This window comes from Prunus avium, chromosome 7, assembly GCF_965620075.1.
Source record: "Prunus avium chromosome 7, drPruAviu1.hap1.1, whole genome shotgun sequence".
Taxonomy (NCBI): domain Eukaryota; kingdom Viridiplantae; phylum Streptophyta; class Magnoliopsida; order Rosales; family Rosaceae; genus Prunus; species Prunus avium.
Window position 1 is genome coordinate 35,841,508 of NC_142290.1, and position 15,694 is coordinate 35,857,201.

Sequence of the window (15,694 nt, forward strand, 5' to 3'; positions counted from 1 at the left end):
ACAGATCAACGGTCCTGATTGAGCCAAACCCTGCCAAAGCCACAAGATTGGTACCGAAGACCCAGCAGATTCTAGTCTCCTGGGTCAAATAGACTGAGAGAGAAGGCCCTCTCTCTCACTCGCCTAACTCTGCTCTCTGCTTCGATCTGAACAGATCAAAGACCAAGCTTTCAACAACTGCTTCCAATTCTCTCTCTTCTTCACCTCCAACTGTCATGGTAAGTCAAACGCTCGAAAAACACTTCTCTTTCATTTCTCTGTTTCACTGATTTTGCTTATGATGTTTTCAATTTTTTGTTTTTTGGGTTCTCAAGGCTCCGAAGCCAATTGCCAGTCCCGTGGCGGTCACGTGGTATCCGACCCTCGCCGTCGTGATGCTCGCCATCGGCCTCATCTTCACCGCTTCCTTCTTCATGTGAGTCCGATCCCCCATAGCTAGATCCTTTTCCAATTTTCTCTGATTTTCTGTATAGATCTTGTTTTCATATTGGAACATTCGAGCCTGCAATTTGTGTTTTTCTCTGCACAATTAATGATCTGATAATCTTTTCAACGCAAAAAAGAATGCGAATTTCATTTCTGGTTGCAGTTTATATCCTTTGATTGTGCTTTTCTCAGCAGCCAAACATAAAAATTGTGTATTTTGTTGAGCCTATTGAGAGTGCATTTGTTACAATTCATATTTACTATGTAGAATTGGAACCAGGGTTTGCAGAAATCTCACAAACATAAATAACAAACTGATTTAGCCTTCAACTCAGAGTCTAAAACATGAACTGGAGGAAATTGAAAGAACGAAAGGAATAAAGTTTACTGCTTTATATCCCAATAAATGAAATGCAAATTGAAATTGTAGTCGTTATAATGAAAAGATAGTCTGATTAAAAGCCAGGATAGGAATCTGAAAGACTGAAACATTGCTTAATAACCAATTGAAGATTAAAGAAGGGTATATTATTATATATTTAGTTTAAAAGTTTTGGATTTGTGAAGAACAATGCAGGCAGGGTACTAGCTTTAGGTTGTAAATTGTAATAGTTTGCGATAGTTCGGAAACCTTTTTCTCATATGATTCTTGGATGAGTTAGCAGCCTGGAAAGTCTCTGCGCACTGTTAAACCCTCTTGTTTCATCTTGACTAATTGAAGTGAGCAAATGTTTAGCACGATCGATTATTGTTACAAGCCATTGGCCTAGCATCATCTTTGGTTCTTTATGTAATTAGGTCCGTTGAGTTTTGTATTAAGCGTACCCCCATCATCTTCTGAATATAGTAGTAGTTAATGGTGGTGTGAATATCTTTTGTAGCTATGAAGCGACCATTTCTAGGAAAAGCCGCAGTCTTGCTAAGGAGCTTATAACAGGAACAGTGGCCTCTGTCTTCTTGGTGCGTTTGTAGACAGAATCCTCTATTATCTACTGATACAATAATAGATTGCTCAATTTTTTTTCTGTTTGCTAAGAGTCTAATTGTTCTCTTTGGTGTGCAGGGTTTCGGATCCTTGTTCTTACTGCTCGCATCGGGTGTTTATGTCTAAGGCTACAAAGTTATGAAATTTTGTTAACAAAAAAACCAGAGATTTACATGAAGGATATGATATTGTTGACATTGTTAGTTTAATGTACTCTTACTTGTGTTGTTCTTAAATGAGACAAGTTTGATTAAACTAGTTTATGGCATAATGTCTCGAAAGGAAGATGTTGAATTTCACTGGTGCTTTAGATTTTTCTTTTTTTTCTTTGGGCATGAGATATAGAGTTCAGTACAAATGCAGTCAGTATTCTTAACCTGCACTGAGGTGGGCAACCCCAAACCCAAAATTCAAAATTTGATTTTGGATTTCCTCATTAACTTTTAGTCTTTTACCTTTGTATCATTACCATCTGATAGATTGTTTTGGAGCCTCAATCCAACAGCAATCGGGTTGTATTTAAGTCCATTTTCTGATTGCTCCAGCTATAACTCAAATAGCTTATACAAAATTATCAAAGTTTGTCTAATAAGACCATCAATGACAAGTTTTAAGTCACCTTTAATCAAAGATTTTGAAAAAAGATTCTTATAAATTCCTTGTCGTCTTCTACATATGGTTTTTTTGGTCAAACGTTGTCTTCTGCATTTGGTAAAGGTTTTCGCAAATAGAAAAGGAGTGGAGTAGTTCCACTTCCACACGCGTTTCAATCAGAAAGGTGCATGACAACAAAATAAAGAACACTACTCAGAACCCATTTCCACAGAGTCCTCTGGGTTTCCAATTCAGTATGCACAGTGGTGGCAATGTTGAATCCAGTATTTGCATTTGCTCTTCTCTTCATCTTCTTCACAATCTTGCTCATCAAATGGATTTACAGTACAACAAGAACACCCCCACAAAAACCTGCCTCCTTCTCCCCCAAGGCTCCCCATACTAGGCAACCTCCACCAATTGGACATGCACCCTCACCGATCCCTGCAACAGCTAGCTAAGCGCCATGGTGAGCTAATGCTGCTTCATCATGGCAACAGACCAGTGCTCATAGTTGCGTCTGGGGATGCAGCTTGTGAGATCATGAAAACAAATTATACAATTTTCTCCAACAGACCCAAGTTGGCAATTTCTGATAGGCTTCTCTATGAAGGGAAAGATGTGTCTACAGCTCCTTATGGTGAGCATTGGAGAAGAATGAGAAGCATCTGTGTGCTTCAGCCAGTAACAAAAGGGTTCAGTCTTTTAGAGGTTTTAGAGAAGAAGAGCTGGGCTTGCTGGTTGAGATTGTGAAGCACTCTTGTTTGTTGTCATTGCCTGTGAATTTGAGTGAGTTGTTTGCTTCACTTACTACTGATGTGATTTGTGATATGATATTAGTGATTTATGAAAATTTAACATTGCCCTGACAAATCCTAAGTCTTTGTATTCTGAGCCTTGCATTTCAAATTCATTGCACAACCATTAAATCATTCTAGGTTTGATTCTTTGCAATATCAGAGTGGATAATTCATTCAAATGTTAAGTCCAGACTAATTTTTTTATTAAATGAACAATCCTGCACAATTGAATGAAGCTTGTCTTTCCTGCTTTCTTTTCTTGCAGGATATGTTTGCTGGTGGAACTGATACAACTAAACACAGTTCTAGAGTGGGTAATGACCCGACTCTTAAGGCATCCCAGAGTGTTGAAAAAAGTTCAAAATGAGATTATGGGAATTGGCAATAGCAAACCAGACATAGCAGAAATTGACTTAGATCAAATGCATTACTTAAAAGCAGTGATCAAGGAGATGCTTCGGCTATATCCTCCAATACCCTTACTGGCTCCCCGAGAATCAACCAAAGATGTGAAGATAAAGGGCTATGACATAGCATCAAGAACCATGGTCCTTGTCAATGCCTGGACAATTGGAAGAGATCCCTCACTGTGGGATGAACCGGAGAGGTTCTTGAACTCTGCTGTGGATTTCAAAGGGCATGACTTCCAGTTAATCCCATTTAGAGCTGGCAGGAGGGGCTGTCCAGGCCAAATGTTTGCCATGACCACTATTGAGCTTTTGTTGGCAAATCTTGTGCACAAGTTTGACTGGGCATTGCCTTGTGGAGCAAGAGCTGAGGAAATGAACATGACAGAATGCACATGTCTTGTCATCCACAGACAAGTTCCTCTTCTTGCTGTGCCAAAGCTTAGGCCTTTTTAGAATTCCTTTGTTTCCCTTTTCTTTTTTTTTCTTTGGCTTGGCTTGTGAACAAGTCTATGTGATTATATGTCATTTTTATTGGGAACACGTCCTGCTTAATGAGGGTACCTAAAATAATCTTTGTATATAAATATGAGCAACATAGGCTAGAGTATAGCTGGGTTTGGTTTGGTTCGGTTTGAAATTTTTTAACACTATGGGTGTTGCTTCGATTCAGCTGCACCAACATGGTTTCAACTGCATCCTCAACTTGTGATACTCACAAGTGCACGAGCCGTTTGGTAGTATAGCATATGTAAGTGCGAGGTCGATCCCACGAGGATTGGTGATTGAATGATCCAATTCATTTCCCCTACACAAAATAGAAATGAAAAAGAAAATAAATAAAACAAGAAAAAAGGAAATAACTCAAGCAAATAAGTTCCCAAGTTCAATTAGATTAACGGATTGATTCTAGCTAAAGTATGATTAAGCCATGGTGTTTGGTCATAACCTTGTGTTCCTAATTCCCTAATTTGATCATTTGTTGTCTAACCTAAAACTAAGCATTAGGAACCCATTAAGCATAGAAGAACAATTTAAACAACCAAGTATGTATCTAATCCCTGTTGTCGAATGTCCATACATACTCTTCCTACTCATAGTTCAATTCGAATTAAAGCATGGTGTATACTCTTAATTCAAACCAAGATAGCTAACATGCAAGCCTAAATGGTGATCAATCATTCAAACTAGCATATTAACTTATAAGCATAATGAATAAGAACAAAAACCATAATTGAAACTTGGAAACTAATTAAACTTGAAACTTAAGAAAGAATGTACATTGCAATGAAAAGTAAAGTGAAACTAAGAAAAACTTAATCAGAATTTCAGAATTTCATTACAACAATTGAAAACTTAGAAAGAGAAACTAAGAGAATTTGAGGGAGAGAAGGGAAGGGAGCTCTAGAGAAGTGTTTGAGAGCTCCCCCCCTTGGGGTGTGTTTTGAAGCTTGAAGGCTTCTCTATTTATAGGGCTAAGAGGGAGGAACAACATGATGAAATCCAACACCACCATTCCTCTTTTAATACAACCCATAACTCACACTTCATCTTGTCTATGTTAGTGTGGTTGGAATCAATCTCATCTCATACTTCTTTTGCTGCACCTCAAGCTTTCTTCACATGGGATCAAAGGTGATCAATTGTGGCTGCCTTTTGCTGCCAACCCATGTGGTCTTCTTTTGGTTGTTGAACAAAAACGAGTCTTCTGAACCAGACTTGGTGTAGGAAGGCCAGAGGTTTCAAAACTTATCCAATGGGGCTCAAATTTGGATATGTTATAGTAGACACCCATTGGAACAACTTCTATGAAGAAAGTATTCCTATCGGAGCAGTCGAAGTGTGCGTTTTGGGCCTTTCAATTTGGCTGCCGAACAGAGACTGGAATTGACTTCATTTCATTTATGCTTTACATGCATGCACATGCTTTCTCTTTAATAGCTCCATCATGTACCAACTTGATCCTTTAGACTTTCATAGCTGGAATGCCTCTCCACTTCACTCATTATGTTGGATCCAAAGTCAATTTCAGCATGGGTGAGGCACATGGCTTAAAGGAGGAGACAAGGCTCAAAGCTGGCAGCTGCAAATCCTCCTGAGCATGGTTCAGTGTTGGACGGGCTAAGGACTCCACATATGTTCAATTGGGCTGAATTTTGGATATGTTATACTAGACACCCAATTGAACAACTTCTATGAAGAATGTCTCCTCATCCGAGTTGTAAAGATTGCTGAAATGAGACCTGCAAGGTGACTTACGAAACTGGACTGACAAGGAGTGTGGCCCAACTTTGGTTTTGTCTTTAAGCTCTTGCTCTTATGCCAATCAGCCCTTAACATGCATGGATTGCATCAAATGTGATCTCTTGCTATCTTAACCTACAAAACACACAAACAGAGGTAAGTGACTCAAAATAAATAGAAACTAAGCAAAATCACTAAGTAAAGAAGGCAAGCAAGTGTATGAAATTATGGACTTATCAAAACAGAAAATGGATTAAAAGCACAAGTTTAATTCAATAACATAACCAAATCATAAGCTAGAAGGGTACAAAATGATATACAATTATGAACCGATCAATGGGACCGATTGATGAAACATAAAACCACCCAACCCTAAACTAGTAATAATGGATTCAAATTTTTGGGTGTCAAGACAAAATTGTTGGGTCCCAATAAAATTTCTCATTATTTATTCGCATAATTTTTCTTCTTCTGAATAATGTGTATGTAACACAATTACAAAGTTCCTATAAACACACATGTGACTATCAATTGACATTATTTTTACCACAAATTCTAATTAGTCTTTTACAGAAAAATGGTTCACCACCGTTGTCAATTTTCATTGTTTTTCACAACATCCAACATCTTCTTCAATAGCTTCAGATTTCTAATATTTTAGTGCTTGTTTCGTAAACGAAACATGGTTGTTGATGTTTTTGCTAATATGGGTCAACATAAACAGAATTTTTGTATTTCATTTTCTAATTTCCCAATTAAGGTGACTATGAGATTATTGTTTGATCATAGAAATATTGGAATCCCTCGCAATTTTCCTTGTAATTTTTCTTTCGTTCTTCAAAAAAAAAATTCTACCTACAAACAATCCTTCATATTATTCACAGTGCCATATATATTTATGTACATTTCCCCCCTCTCCCAAAAAAAGAAATTTCCATGGCGCGTGTGTATCGTCCACTTTAAAAGTGCGTGGGGTGGACCACCGGAGTCGCATCCCAATTTGAAACAGAGCCAGAGAGAGAAAGTGGGAAGTAAAATCAAGGGTTTTTAGTCGAAGTCGTTGCCAAACTCAGAGAAGCAGAGCAAATCAGAGTAGCCATGGACGCTCAGTCGCAGCAGCAACAAGTCGGAGTTGTGAAGAAGAAGGAGACTCGGGGCCGAAAGCCCAAGCCCAAGGAAGAAAAGAAGGACGACCAGCAACAGCAGGCCAAGATGAAGAAGGCCCACCAACAAGCCACCGTCGACGACAAGTACACTCAGTGGAAGTCACTCGTCCCTGTCCTCTACGACTGGCTCGCTAACCACAACCTCGTCTGGCCCTCCCTCTCTTGCCGGTACTCTCTCGCTCTCTCTCTCTCTCTCTCTCTCTCTCTCTCTCTCTCTCTCTCTAACTTTTTCTAACCCTATTTTTGGGGTTTTGGGGTTTTGGGGTTTTTATGAGACCTCATTGTCAGTTGTGCAGTTCGTTTTTGCTCAAAATTTAGGTTTTTTGTTTCCGTGTATCTGATTTTTCTGGTTTTTAGGGTTTGTGAGGCAAATGGATAGTGAAAAATCTGCTGCATCTTTTTTTTTAATAAGCATTGTATATCTGCTCCTGTTTTGGCCAGGTGGGGTCCTCAGCTCGAGCAAGCTACATACAAGAATCGCCAGCGTCTCTACCTTTCTGAGCAGGTAAGCTTGCTCATCTCAATTTTGATTACCACAGTTAATTTTGAATATCCTCCCACGAAGTGTTGCAACACATGAACTTCACTTGAATTTTATATAATTGAAAGCACAAATTCTGTGTTTGGATTTGAAACTCATAAATCATACTTGAAATGGTTAAAGTTACTATATTGCGCTAAAGCACAAATTTTTTGTGATGTTGATCCTGGAGATATATACTAAATTTTACTAAGGTTATATTCTCTTTAAAAGAATATCCTTTTTTCTGTTTCGTTGTCAGACTGATGGAAGTGTTCCAAATACGCTGGTTATTGCAAACTGCGAGGTTGTCAAACCTAGAGTTGCCGCTGCAGAGCATATATCTCAGGTATTTGTGATTGGTTTGATTTTTTGCTTGTAGCTTAACTCTTCTATGAATATCATTATTAATTACTTCATTTTTCAGTTCAATGAAGAAGCCCGCTCACCATTTGTTAAGAAGTACAAGACCATCATACATCCTGGAGAGGTATGAATGATGCACGTGTTAAGTCATTGATTCTTTCTTCTCTCATTTTGGGTATAAGTTGGTGATCTTGGAAGCTTGCAATTACTTCCTCTTTAGTAATCTTTTCATATATTTTGACAGATAAACAGAATCAGAGAACTTCCACAGAACACTAAGATAGTGGCCACACATACAGATAGCCCTGATGTAAGTGTTTTTTATTTATTAATTTGGATGATAGTGTTATGTTCTTTGTTTTATATGTTTTGGTTCATTTTTGAAGTTATAATCACTTCTAAATTTTGCCAAAATTTAGGTTCTTATTTGGGATGTGGAAGCTCAACCAAACCGTCATGCTGTCCTTGGAGCCACAAGTTCACGCCCGGATTTGGTAAGCTTTTTTTTGCCACGTATCTCTTTACCTAAATTTTTCATTTTTCACTTTTCATTTTTTTTTGAGAGCCACAAGTTTTAAATGTTGGACCCTTTCAAGACTTGTGTGATTTACTGCTAACTATGTTTGTTCAATTGAAAGATATAGAACCTGTTTGACTATTTTCTCCTTTCAGATTTTGACTGGACATCAAGATAATGCAGAATTTGCCCTTGCAATGTGTCCAACTGAACCATATGTGCTGTCTGGAGGTAGGGAAATTTTTTCTTTTGTTTTTTGAATCTTAATGATGCTGTTAAATGATTTAACTATGCCTAATGTATGTAGGTTTTTGTTTATATAATTTGCTCTTTTTACTATGAAATTTGATGACTGGATGCTGTATGTTTTAGTTTGCGATTGATTTCAAGAACTCATCTCACTATTGTTATTCTCATTGTTATTGGGCTTATGAGAAATTAGATTATGTATTCTATGAAGGCTCTTTCTTTTTCACTGAAAAAATGTTTTATTGCAGGGAAGGACAAAACAGTGGTTTTGTGGAGTATTCAGGACCATATATCAGGAGCTACCACAGATCCAGCAGCAACCAAGTCTCCAGGATCTGGTGGGTCAATTATTAAACAAAACTCAAAGCCTGGGGATGGTAATGATAAAGCTGCTGATGGCCCTTCTGTTGCACCACGAGGAATCTACTATGGGCATGAGGATACAGTTGAAGATGTGGCATTTTGCCCATCTAGGTAAATTACATCTTCTCATTTACCAAGCCTTTATAAATTCTTTTATGCTGACCAAGATTCAATCAAACTACTAAAGACATGGAAACTCTATTCAATTTAAACCATAGTAGTTGCAATTTATCTTCTAAGGATGTGGCCTTTTATTTCTTATGATTTTACATCTCTACTGAAGTTCACAGGAGTTCTGTAGTGTTGGTGACGATTCCTGCCTCATATTATGGGATGCACGTGTGGGCTCTAGCCCTGCCACAAAGGTTATGCATCTCATCCTTTTTTTTGGCTCTCCTTTAATTTTTCATATGCCTTTGGAATGGATTTTCAGTCCCTCTGCACATGCTAAAAGGCTTCATACTTCGGAGTTGGGTGAATAAACTGGTATACATGTAGAATTTGGCTGAGTAGTGTCAGTTTGCAGCATATATCTTTGATGTAACTATTTTTCTGTTTGAAGATTACTGCTTAATCATCAATACTAACATGCCTATAGGAGTACGTTTTTTGGGTGTTAGATCTTCCTAAATATCTCTTATCATTAATCTTGGCAGATGTCTTTTTCTTTAAGCGTAATTTTGCCTTCTACTTATTGTACATTTCGGCTGTTCTTGTTTCTGATTATCAGGTTGAAAAAGCACATAATGCTGATCTTCACTGTGTTGATTGGAATCCCCATGATGATAACCTTATTCTAACAGGGTACATGCTAATGGCATATTTCTCTCAGTTTTGCTGCTTTTCTAATCCTTTTTTTTTATTTTTTTTTGTTGTGCTTTAAGGCTTGAACTGTGAGAAGATATGACACTTGTTAATACATCTATGCTGGTATGATTTCTTAACAGGTCAGCAGATAATTCAGTTCGCTTGTTTGATCGCCGAAATCTCACTTCTGGTGGAGTTGGGGCACCTATTTATAAATTTGAGGGTCACAAAGCAGCTGTTCTTTGTGTCCAGGTAATAATTATACTGCATGGCTTGCTATTTTCTATTTCTTAAAAAATTATGCTCTATGGGAAGTACATCTTTTGCAAGAACTGCAGGTCTGTATCTGTTGTTTTTACCAAATTACATTTATATTTCAGTGGTGTCCAGACAAATCGTCTGTCTTTGGAAGCTCTGCAGAAGATGGTCTTTTAAACATTTGGGATTATGAGAAGGTATGGTGGCCTTCAGAATGTACAGTGGTTTGATTTATATGTTAATCTTGTAAGTTTAAATTCGATCAACTTTTTGACATGATGAAAAAAGTGTTTCTAAATAATTTTTTTGTTGTGTTCTTATGAGAGTGGATTGCCGCTTCTTTGAGTTTCACCTTCTCTATTTCTCTGCCCATTACTTCAATTAGTCAGAAGTTGTGATAACTTTTTGCAAACACAATAACTTGCAGGTAAGTAAGGAGCGAACTACCAAAGGCCCGAGTTCTCCACCTGGTCTGTTTTTCCAGCATGCTGGGCACAGGTTCGAGACTATCTCTTTACTTAGCTTTTGATGTGTCTGGTACAGGATTCTTTCTTTTGCATCTCACTTGACTTTCTATCTTTCTTGGTTTCGGTTAGTTGGGAATCATACCAGAGTTTATATTGTTTCCATGCCACCTATATGTCTTTAGGTTCATATGGTCAGTAAACAGTATGTGATGAAAACATGATCTTGTAATTATCTCATTTTCTCTGAAATTTTGAGTTTGACCTTTGCATCAAATGTTTGTTGGAAATTTTACTCTGCTAACATGATTTGCCAAACTGGGGAAATGTTCTGTTTGTCTTCCTTGGCTTTTTCTCGAGAGAGGTGGACATGATAGTGGTCTAAAACCTTTTATCTATCTCGTACCTTATTGCTTAGTCTTCTAGGTTTGTTAAAATTGTTTGGCTCTGAATGATTTTTTAATGGTTATATCTAGAGCATGTTTGGTATTGCCTGGTAAATAGTACTGAAGTTTTCTCAAGTGAAATTTTATAATTTGAATAGTCTAGCGTTATTTTTTCCTTTTAGTTTCTCATAGTTCTCTCTCATGGTTTTCTTTACTTCATCAGGGACAAAGTTGTTGATTTCCATTGGAATGCATCCGATCCATGGACCATCGTTAGTGTGTCTGATGACTGTGATACTACTGGTGGAGGGGGGACATTGCAGGTATCAGAATGTTCTTCTTTACCTCATTGGAAGGGTTTCATTTTACCCGTAATAAATTATTTCTTATAAAACAAATTGAAAGAAATATATTTTGAAAGCTGAGGGAGCAATAATGAGAAACCATATGAGATGAATATGAAGCGTTAAACATGATAAGAAAAAGAATGTTGCTTGAACCTAGTTTTTTCTGGTGTACGCATGATGTGTTTTACCCTTATGCCCTCCCTCCTTCCTCCCATATATTACCCTTTCCTTTGAAACCTTTCTCTAGTTAAAAAAGAAATTACCCTTTGATTTGACAATGGAAACTGATTTCTGAAGCTGACAATTAATTTCAGATATGGCGAATGAGTGACCTGATCTACAGACCTGAAGAGGAGGTTCTGGCAGAGCTTGAGAAGTTCAAGTCCCATGTTGTTTCCTGTGCTTCAAAGCCTTGAGAGTTGAGTGTCAAGTGCACTTTTAGATTCGTGGGAAAAAATTTCAGTAGCAAGCTTATTGAATGAATCTAAGCTCTTTTATGTTAGAGAGGTAGGATGGTTTTCTAGGTCTGCTGTGATTGTAATATTTGCTTATTGGATATGGTGGTTTATGATGAGAGGAGAAAATTCATGTTTAGGATTAGGGACCGTGTTTGACCCGTGCTTGGGATTAGGGATCTTTAAACTAGAAGCATGGCTCACTCTTTTCGGCCATGTTCATCAGAGATTTTAATTTTTATTGGATTGGACGTGATTATTCACAAGCCTTAAGAGGGGCAAATATCTCGTTGTGGTAGATGTCTTTATTTATTTATTTTGATTAAGATTTTAATAATGGAAATGTCGGTTGGTGGATTTGCAGCAGATTTCGTACTGACATTTCTGTTTGTGATTAAAAACTATTTCACACATAAAGTGAGTCCATTTCTTTATCCATCAAGACAAGTGAAATGATGTGACAAGCAGTTAAAGGGTACAATATTTTGTTAAGCCCAATTATCTTAGAATAATAATAATAATAATAATCGAGCTGGACCAAATTATCTCAACTAAATTAGACCAATTATGAGTCTAGTAATCGCGATGGAAGAAACATCTAACCTCATATAACATGTTTGGATCATTTTGTCAGAAATGGGATGTTCCAATTTCTTAGGCTAGAATTATGAGAACGCCAAATTTTCGACTATTGTGTCTATTGGTGAGAGAGATAAGCAAGGCATAATGGTTTTGTATGCCTAGTGACGAACATGAGCTACACTTCAAACTTTAGATTTTTAAAACCAAACTCATCTATTATATCCTAGGTACCATTGTATACTAGTGTTATAACCCTAAATAAAGTCCAAATCCCTTTCCCCAACTTGAATCCTATTTTTCCCTTTTCTTATATAAAGAATTAATGAGATTTTATATATATATATATATATTATACAAGCAGTAGTCTAAACTATAAGGGAGAGGAGAGTTTCTAACACACACTACCAGAAGGGCCATGAGATTTCAAACCTAAGACCTATGGTTTGCAAGTCATCACCCTTTTTCAGTGGGTTAGATCTCGTTGGCAACGAGATTGTATGGACCCTTAGTGGAGTAACGGTTTTTTATTTATTTGGCACGTGACGTAACCTAATTGGTAATTAGGACCACATTTGGATAAGATTGAACATGGTGAATGATTTGACTTGTTCATTTGATATTGATATATCACAATTATCTGGTATGTTACGTTGCACGGCTTAATTCTTACCAAATTTAACCAAGATGATTCCTTATTAGGGACTTTTTAAATGGAAAGTTTAATAGCATGAAAAACCACAATTATCTAGCATATTGCGTTGTGTTGCCAGACAAATCCATAAAATTTCTAAACAAGACTATACCGAAATGACTCAAATTCATAGTATGACAACTTAACTTTGGAATTACCTGGACAACTTCCTTATCTAAATGATTAGATGACGAAAAACCATGATACTTGCACCTTTAATTTTTTGTTTACGAACTTTCTTACTCAAATGTTCACATGACAAGCTTAAGCACCAATTGCTAATCCATAAACTAAAACCCCTTTAGACTCATGCTTATTACAACAAAAACGTCCACTTTTTTTTTTGGGTGCTTTTTTTTGGTCATAAGAGTAAAATGAATTCGATGTCCAAAAGAGCCATCTTTCCAAGACATTCTTTTTGGCACATCAAAACGGAGGGGTACAAAAAATTTCTCTTTTCTCGCGAAGGCTCCTACTAACACACACCGTTTCCAGTTATTTACTACACAACATTAAAAACGCGCTTTTTACCTTTCCTTCCCATCCTTTCCCTCCACTGCACGCCACGTCACCAAGCCTCCCTACCCAGCACCAAATCTTTAACGGAACCCGCCCCGTCGGATCGTCCAGGTGCGTATGCTTCAACGGTTTAGATTATCGCAAAGTCGTCGACAGCTGGACCCACCAAATATGGGGCCCACGATCCCTCTTTTTGGTAATTCTTCACCACTTTCGATGTAGGGGGGACGAAATTGGGAATTTTGGCTGCACAGCCTCACCGAACTGTACGTAAAACGTCAAGTCCCACTCAAATATATATACGGCACACCCCACACTCTCCTCCACACTCTGCCTCTCTCCGTACACTCACACTCTCTCTCTACCTCTCTCTCTCTCTCATGGAGGACACAGACAGGGGAACGCTTAAGAGGCCTGGAGGAGACGAAGCGTTGGAGGAGAAGGCGGTGAAGAGGCAGCGAGATCTGGAGATGGAAGGAGATCAAAACGACGACATTTTGACTCTGCTGTTCAACGAACCCGACGAGACGCTCAACGAGGTGATGAAGCTTCTGGACGCGGCGGACAACGGTGTTAGTTGTACTACTGGGGCGAAGGTGAGGTTCATCAACGACCCGTACTCGCCGTCGTCGTACTTCACCGTCAACGTCAACGTCAACGAGGAGAGCTGCGGGTCGTCGTTCTCGGAGCTGGAGTCGACGTGCATGGCGGGAGTCGACATATGCGGTGGCGGGCTAGGCATTGGAGCGGAGGTTATGGGTTTGGAGTTTGATAGGTGGTTGATGGAGGAGGCGAATGAGGAGAAGGGCGGCGCGTGTGGTGTAATCGAGGAGGCGGCGCGTGGTGGCGGGTTGGACATGGAGGCAGAGTGGGATGATGCTGCGCTGGCGAGGTTCATAGGGGAAGACCTATTTTGACCTCTCTCTCTCTCTCTGTGTCTCTCTCTCTCTCTCTCTCGCAGTGGCAGAGTGTGTGTGTTGTTTGTTGTCTCTCAAACTGAACAACATGGGACGGGGGGGTATGGAAATGAATTTTGGAGGGTTTAGGAAGAAATGGGTTTTTATGAAAGGCGGCATGGCCAGAGGGGTAGGTGCGTTTTATTTTCTACACAGACTCAGAGTAGTCTTCTGCAGGAAGCTAGCTACAGATGATAAAAGAGAAGAGAATAGGATATTATTAGGATTGTCAATTAGCAATTTAGGGGGTACACAGAGAAAAAAGAAAAAGAAAAGGTGAAATGTTCATTTTGGGTATGGCGTGTGCATGTGGCCGTCTGGTAGTAGTAGTACGTACAGTGCTGAGCTGACTGCAAAAAGAACAAATACAGAGTTTTATTGAAAATATATTTGCCTTTAAATTTCTTTGCAATTATTTTATGATTTTATTGTTTTGGTTTTGGTTTTGGAGCATTATTATCTTATCGGTTTCATTTTTGTTATTTAATTTGATTTCCTTAACGAAGAACCAAGAAAATGGATATATAATGAGGTAATTATGGACTTGTGGAATGGGCTCCGATCTTATGTTGAAGTGCGTGGGTCCAAATGAGTTAATTCTTGGGCCGAAATGAACATCGGCCCAGTGGCAATTTTGGAAATGCTATGGGTCTGCTTTGTTGCCCACACTGTCATTATCATTAGGATTTGGGACAAAACCCAACACTCCAATCATCCTGGAATTTGGGCCTCATCTGGTCTCATTGGCCCATTAATTTCCTTTAAGACTTGACAGAAAATATGATAACGGAGGATGCGATCACCACCAACACTGCCAAATATTATCATAAGGAAGGAATTATGTTGCCAGTGTGGTATAGCTCAGTTGGTTGAGCTCTTGGAAACCTCTAAACATCCAATGAATATTTGTGTAAACCCCCACCCCCAATCGCTTGTACTCGAAAGAAAGTAACTCTATTCTATTCCATTCATTTTAAAACAAGCTTTGTTTGGACTACTTTTCCTCTCTCCTCCGCTGCTCCGCATCATTTGATGACCAAATTATTCCCTAACCAACCATCGTCACTTTAACATCTTCGAAAGCTAAAGTTGATTAAGAGAGTGAATCTATTGTCTATAAATATGAGTGGTTGGGTCTCTTAGTCTCTAGCTAGCTAGGCATCACTAGGAAGCTAGCCACTTCGAGCTCTATGAGCATCAAACAAACAAATTTCCCTATTTTTATAAAAGAAAAAAACGTAGGGGGTACCTAACAACTAAACAAGGGGACAATTTGCGGCTCAAGAACCCTAGCCCTAATCTCTTGGGGATTAGCCCTAATCTCTTGGGGATTAGCCCTTTAACAAATAGGTTGTTCGAAATATTATCATTTCATGCAAAGGGTTTTACGTTTTATACGTATAAATTGTTTTTAAAATACACAATCATCATAATACATGACATTTTTTTTCAATGAAATAGTAATGTTCAAAAGTGGCGAGAAAAACTCTTGTTAAAAAAAGTGAAACCCAACAAACAATTTTAGGCAATCATATCAATGGATGGCCACCCCATCCCAATCCCATCATTCTCCTATCAATTCCTCATATCAA

At 38.3% G+C, this 15,694-nt stretch overlaps 3 protein-coding genes and 1 pseudogene across 3 annotated transcripts; all 4 read left to right on the top strand.

Annotated features, from left to right (window-relative positions):
* The first annotated feature begins 58 nt into the window (after window positions 1-58).
* On the top strand, window positions 59-1,710 carry LOC110750954 (uncharacterized). The gene is made up of 4 exons (XM_021951344.2): window positions 59-218; window positions 315-415; window positions 1,308-1,386; window positions 1,490-1,710. Exons 1-4 carry the CDS (start codon window positions 216-218, stop codon window positions 1,535-1,537), a joined length of 231 nt encoding a protein of 76 aa, XP_021807036.1. The 5' UTR covers window positions 59-215; the 3' UTR covers window positions 1,538-1,710.
* A 132-nt stretch (window positions 1,711-1,842) lies between these two features.
* Window positions 1,843-4,179, top strand: LOC110751043 (cytochrome P450 736A117 pseudogene; annotated as a pseudogene).
* Window positions 4,180-6,446: 2,267 nt separating this feature from the next.
* On the top strand, window positions 6,447-11,639 carry NFC5 (nucleosome/chromatin assembly factor group C5). The gene is made up of 15 exons (XM_021951498.2): window positions 6,447-6,790; window positions 7,064-7,127; window positions 7,405-7,491; window positions 7,570-7,632; window positions 7,753-7,818; window positions 7,928-8,002; window positions 8,181-8,256; window positions 8,523-8,748; window positions 8,921-9,002; window positions 9,368-9,441; window positions 9,585-9,696; window positions 9,825-9,899; window positions 10,130-10,200; window positions 10,776-10,875; window positions 11,214-11,639. Exons 1-15 carry the CDS (start codon window positions 6,555-6,557, stop codon window positions 11,313-11,315), a joined length of 1,509 nt encoding a protein of 502 aa, XP_021807190.1. The 5' UTR covers window positions 6,447-6,554; the 3' UTR covers window positions 11,316-11,639.
* Window positions 11,640-13,085: 1,446 nt separating this feature from the next.
* On the top strand, window positions 13,086-14,532 carry LOC110751118 (uncharacterized). Its single transcript, XM_021951548.2, has one exon. The coding sequence runs from the start codon at window positions 13,527-13,529 to the stop codon at window positions 14,061-14,063; it is 537 nt and encodes a 178-aa protein (XP_021807240.1). The 5' UTR covers window positions 13,086-13,526; the 3' UTR covers window positions 14,064-14,532.
* Window positions 14,533-15,694: the final 1,162 nt, after the last annotated feature.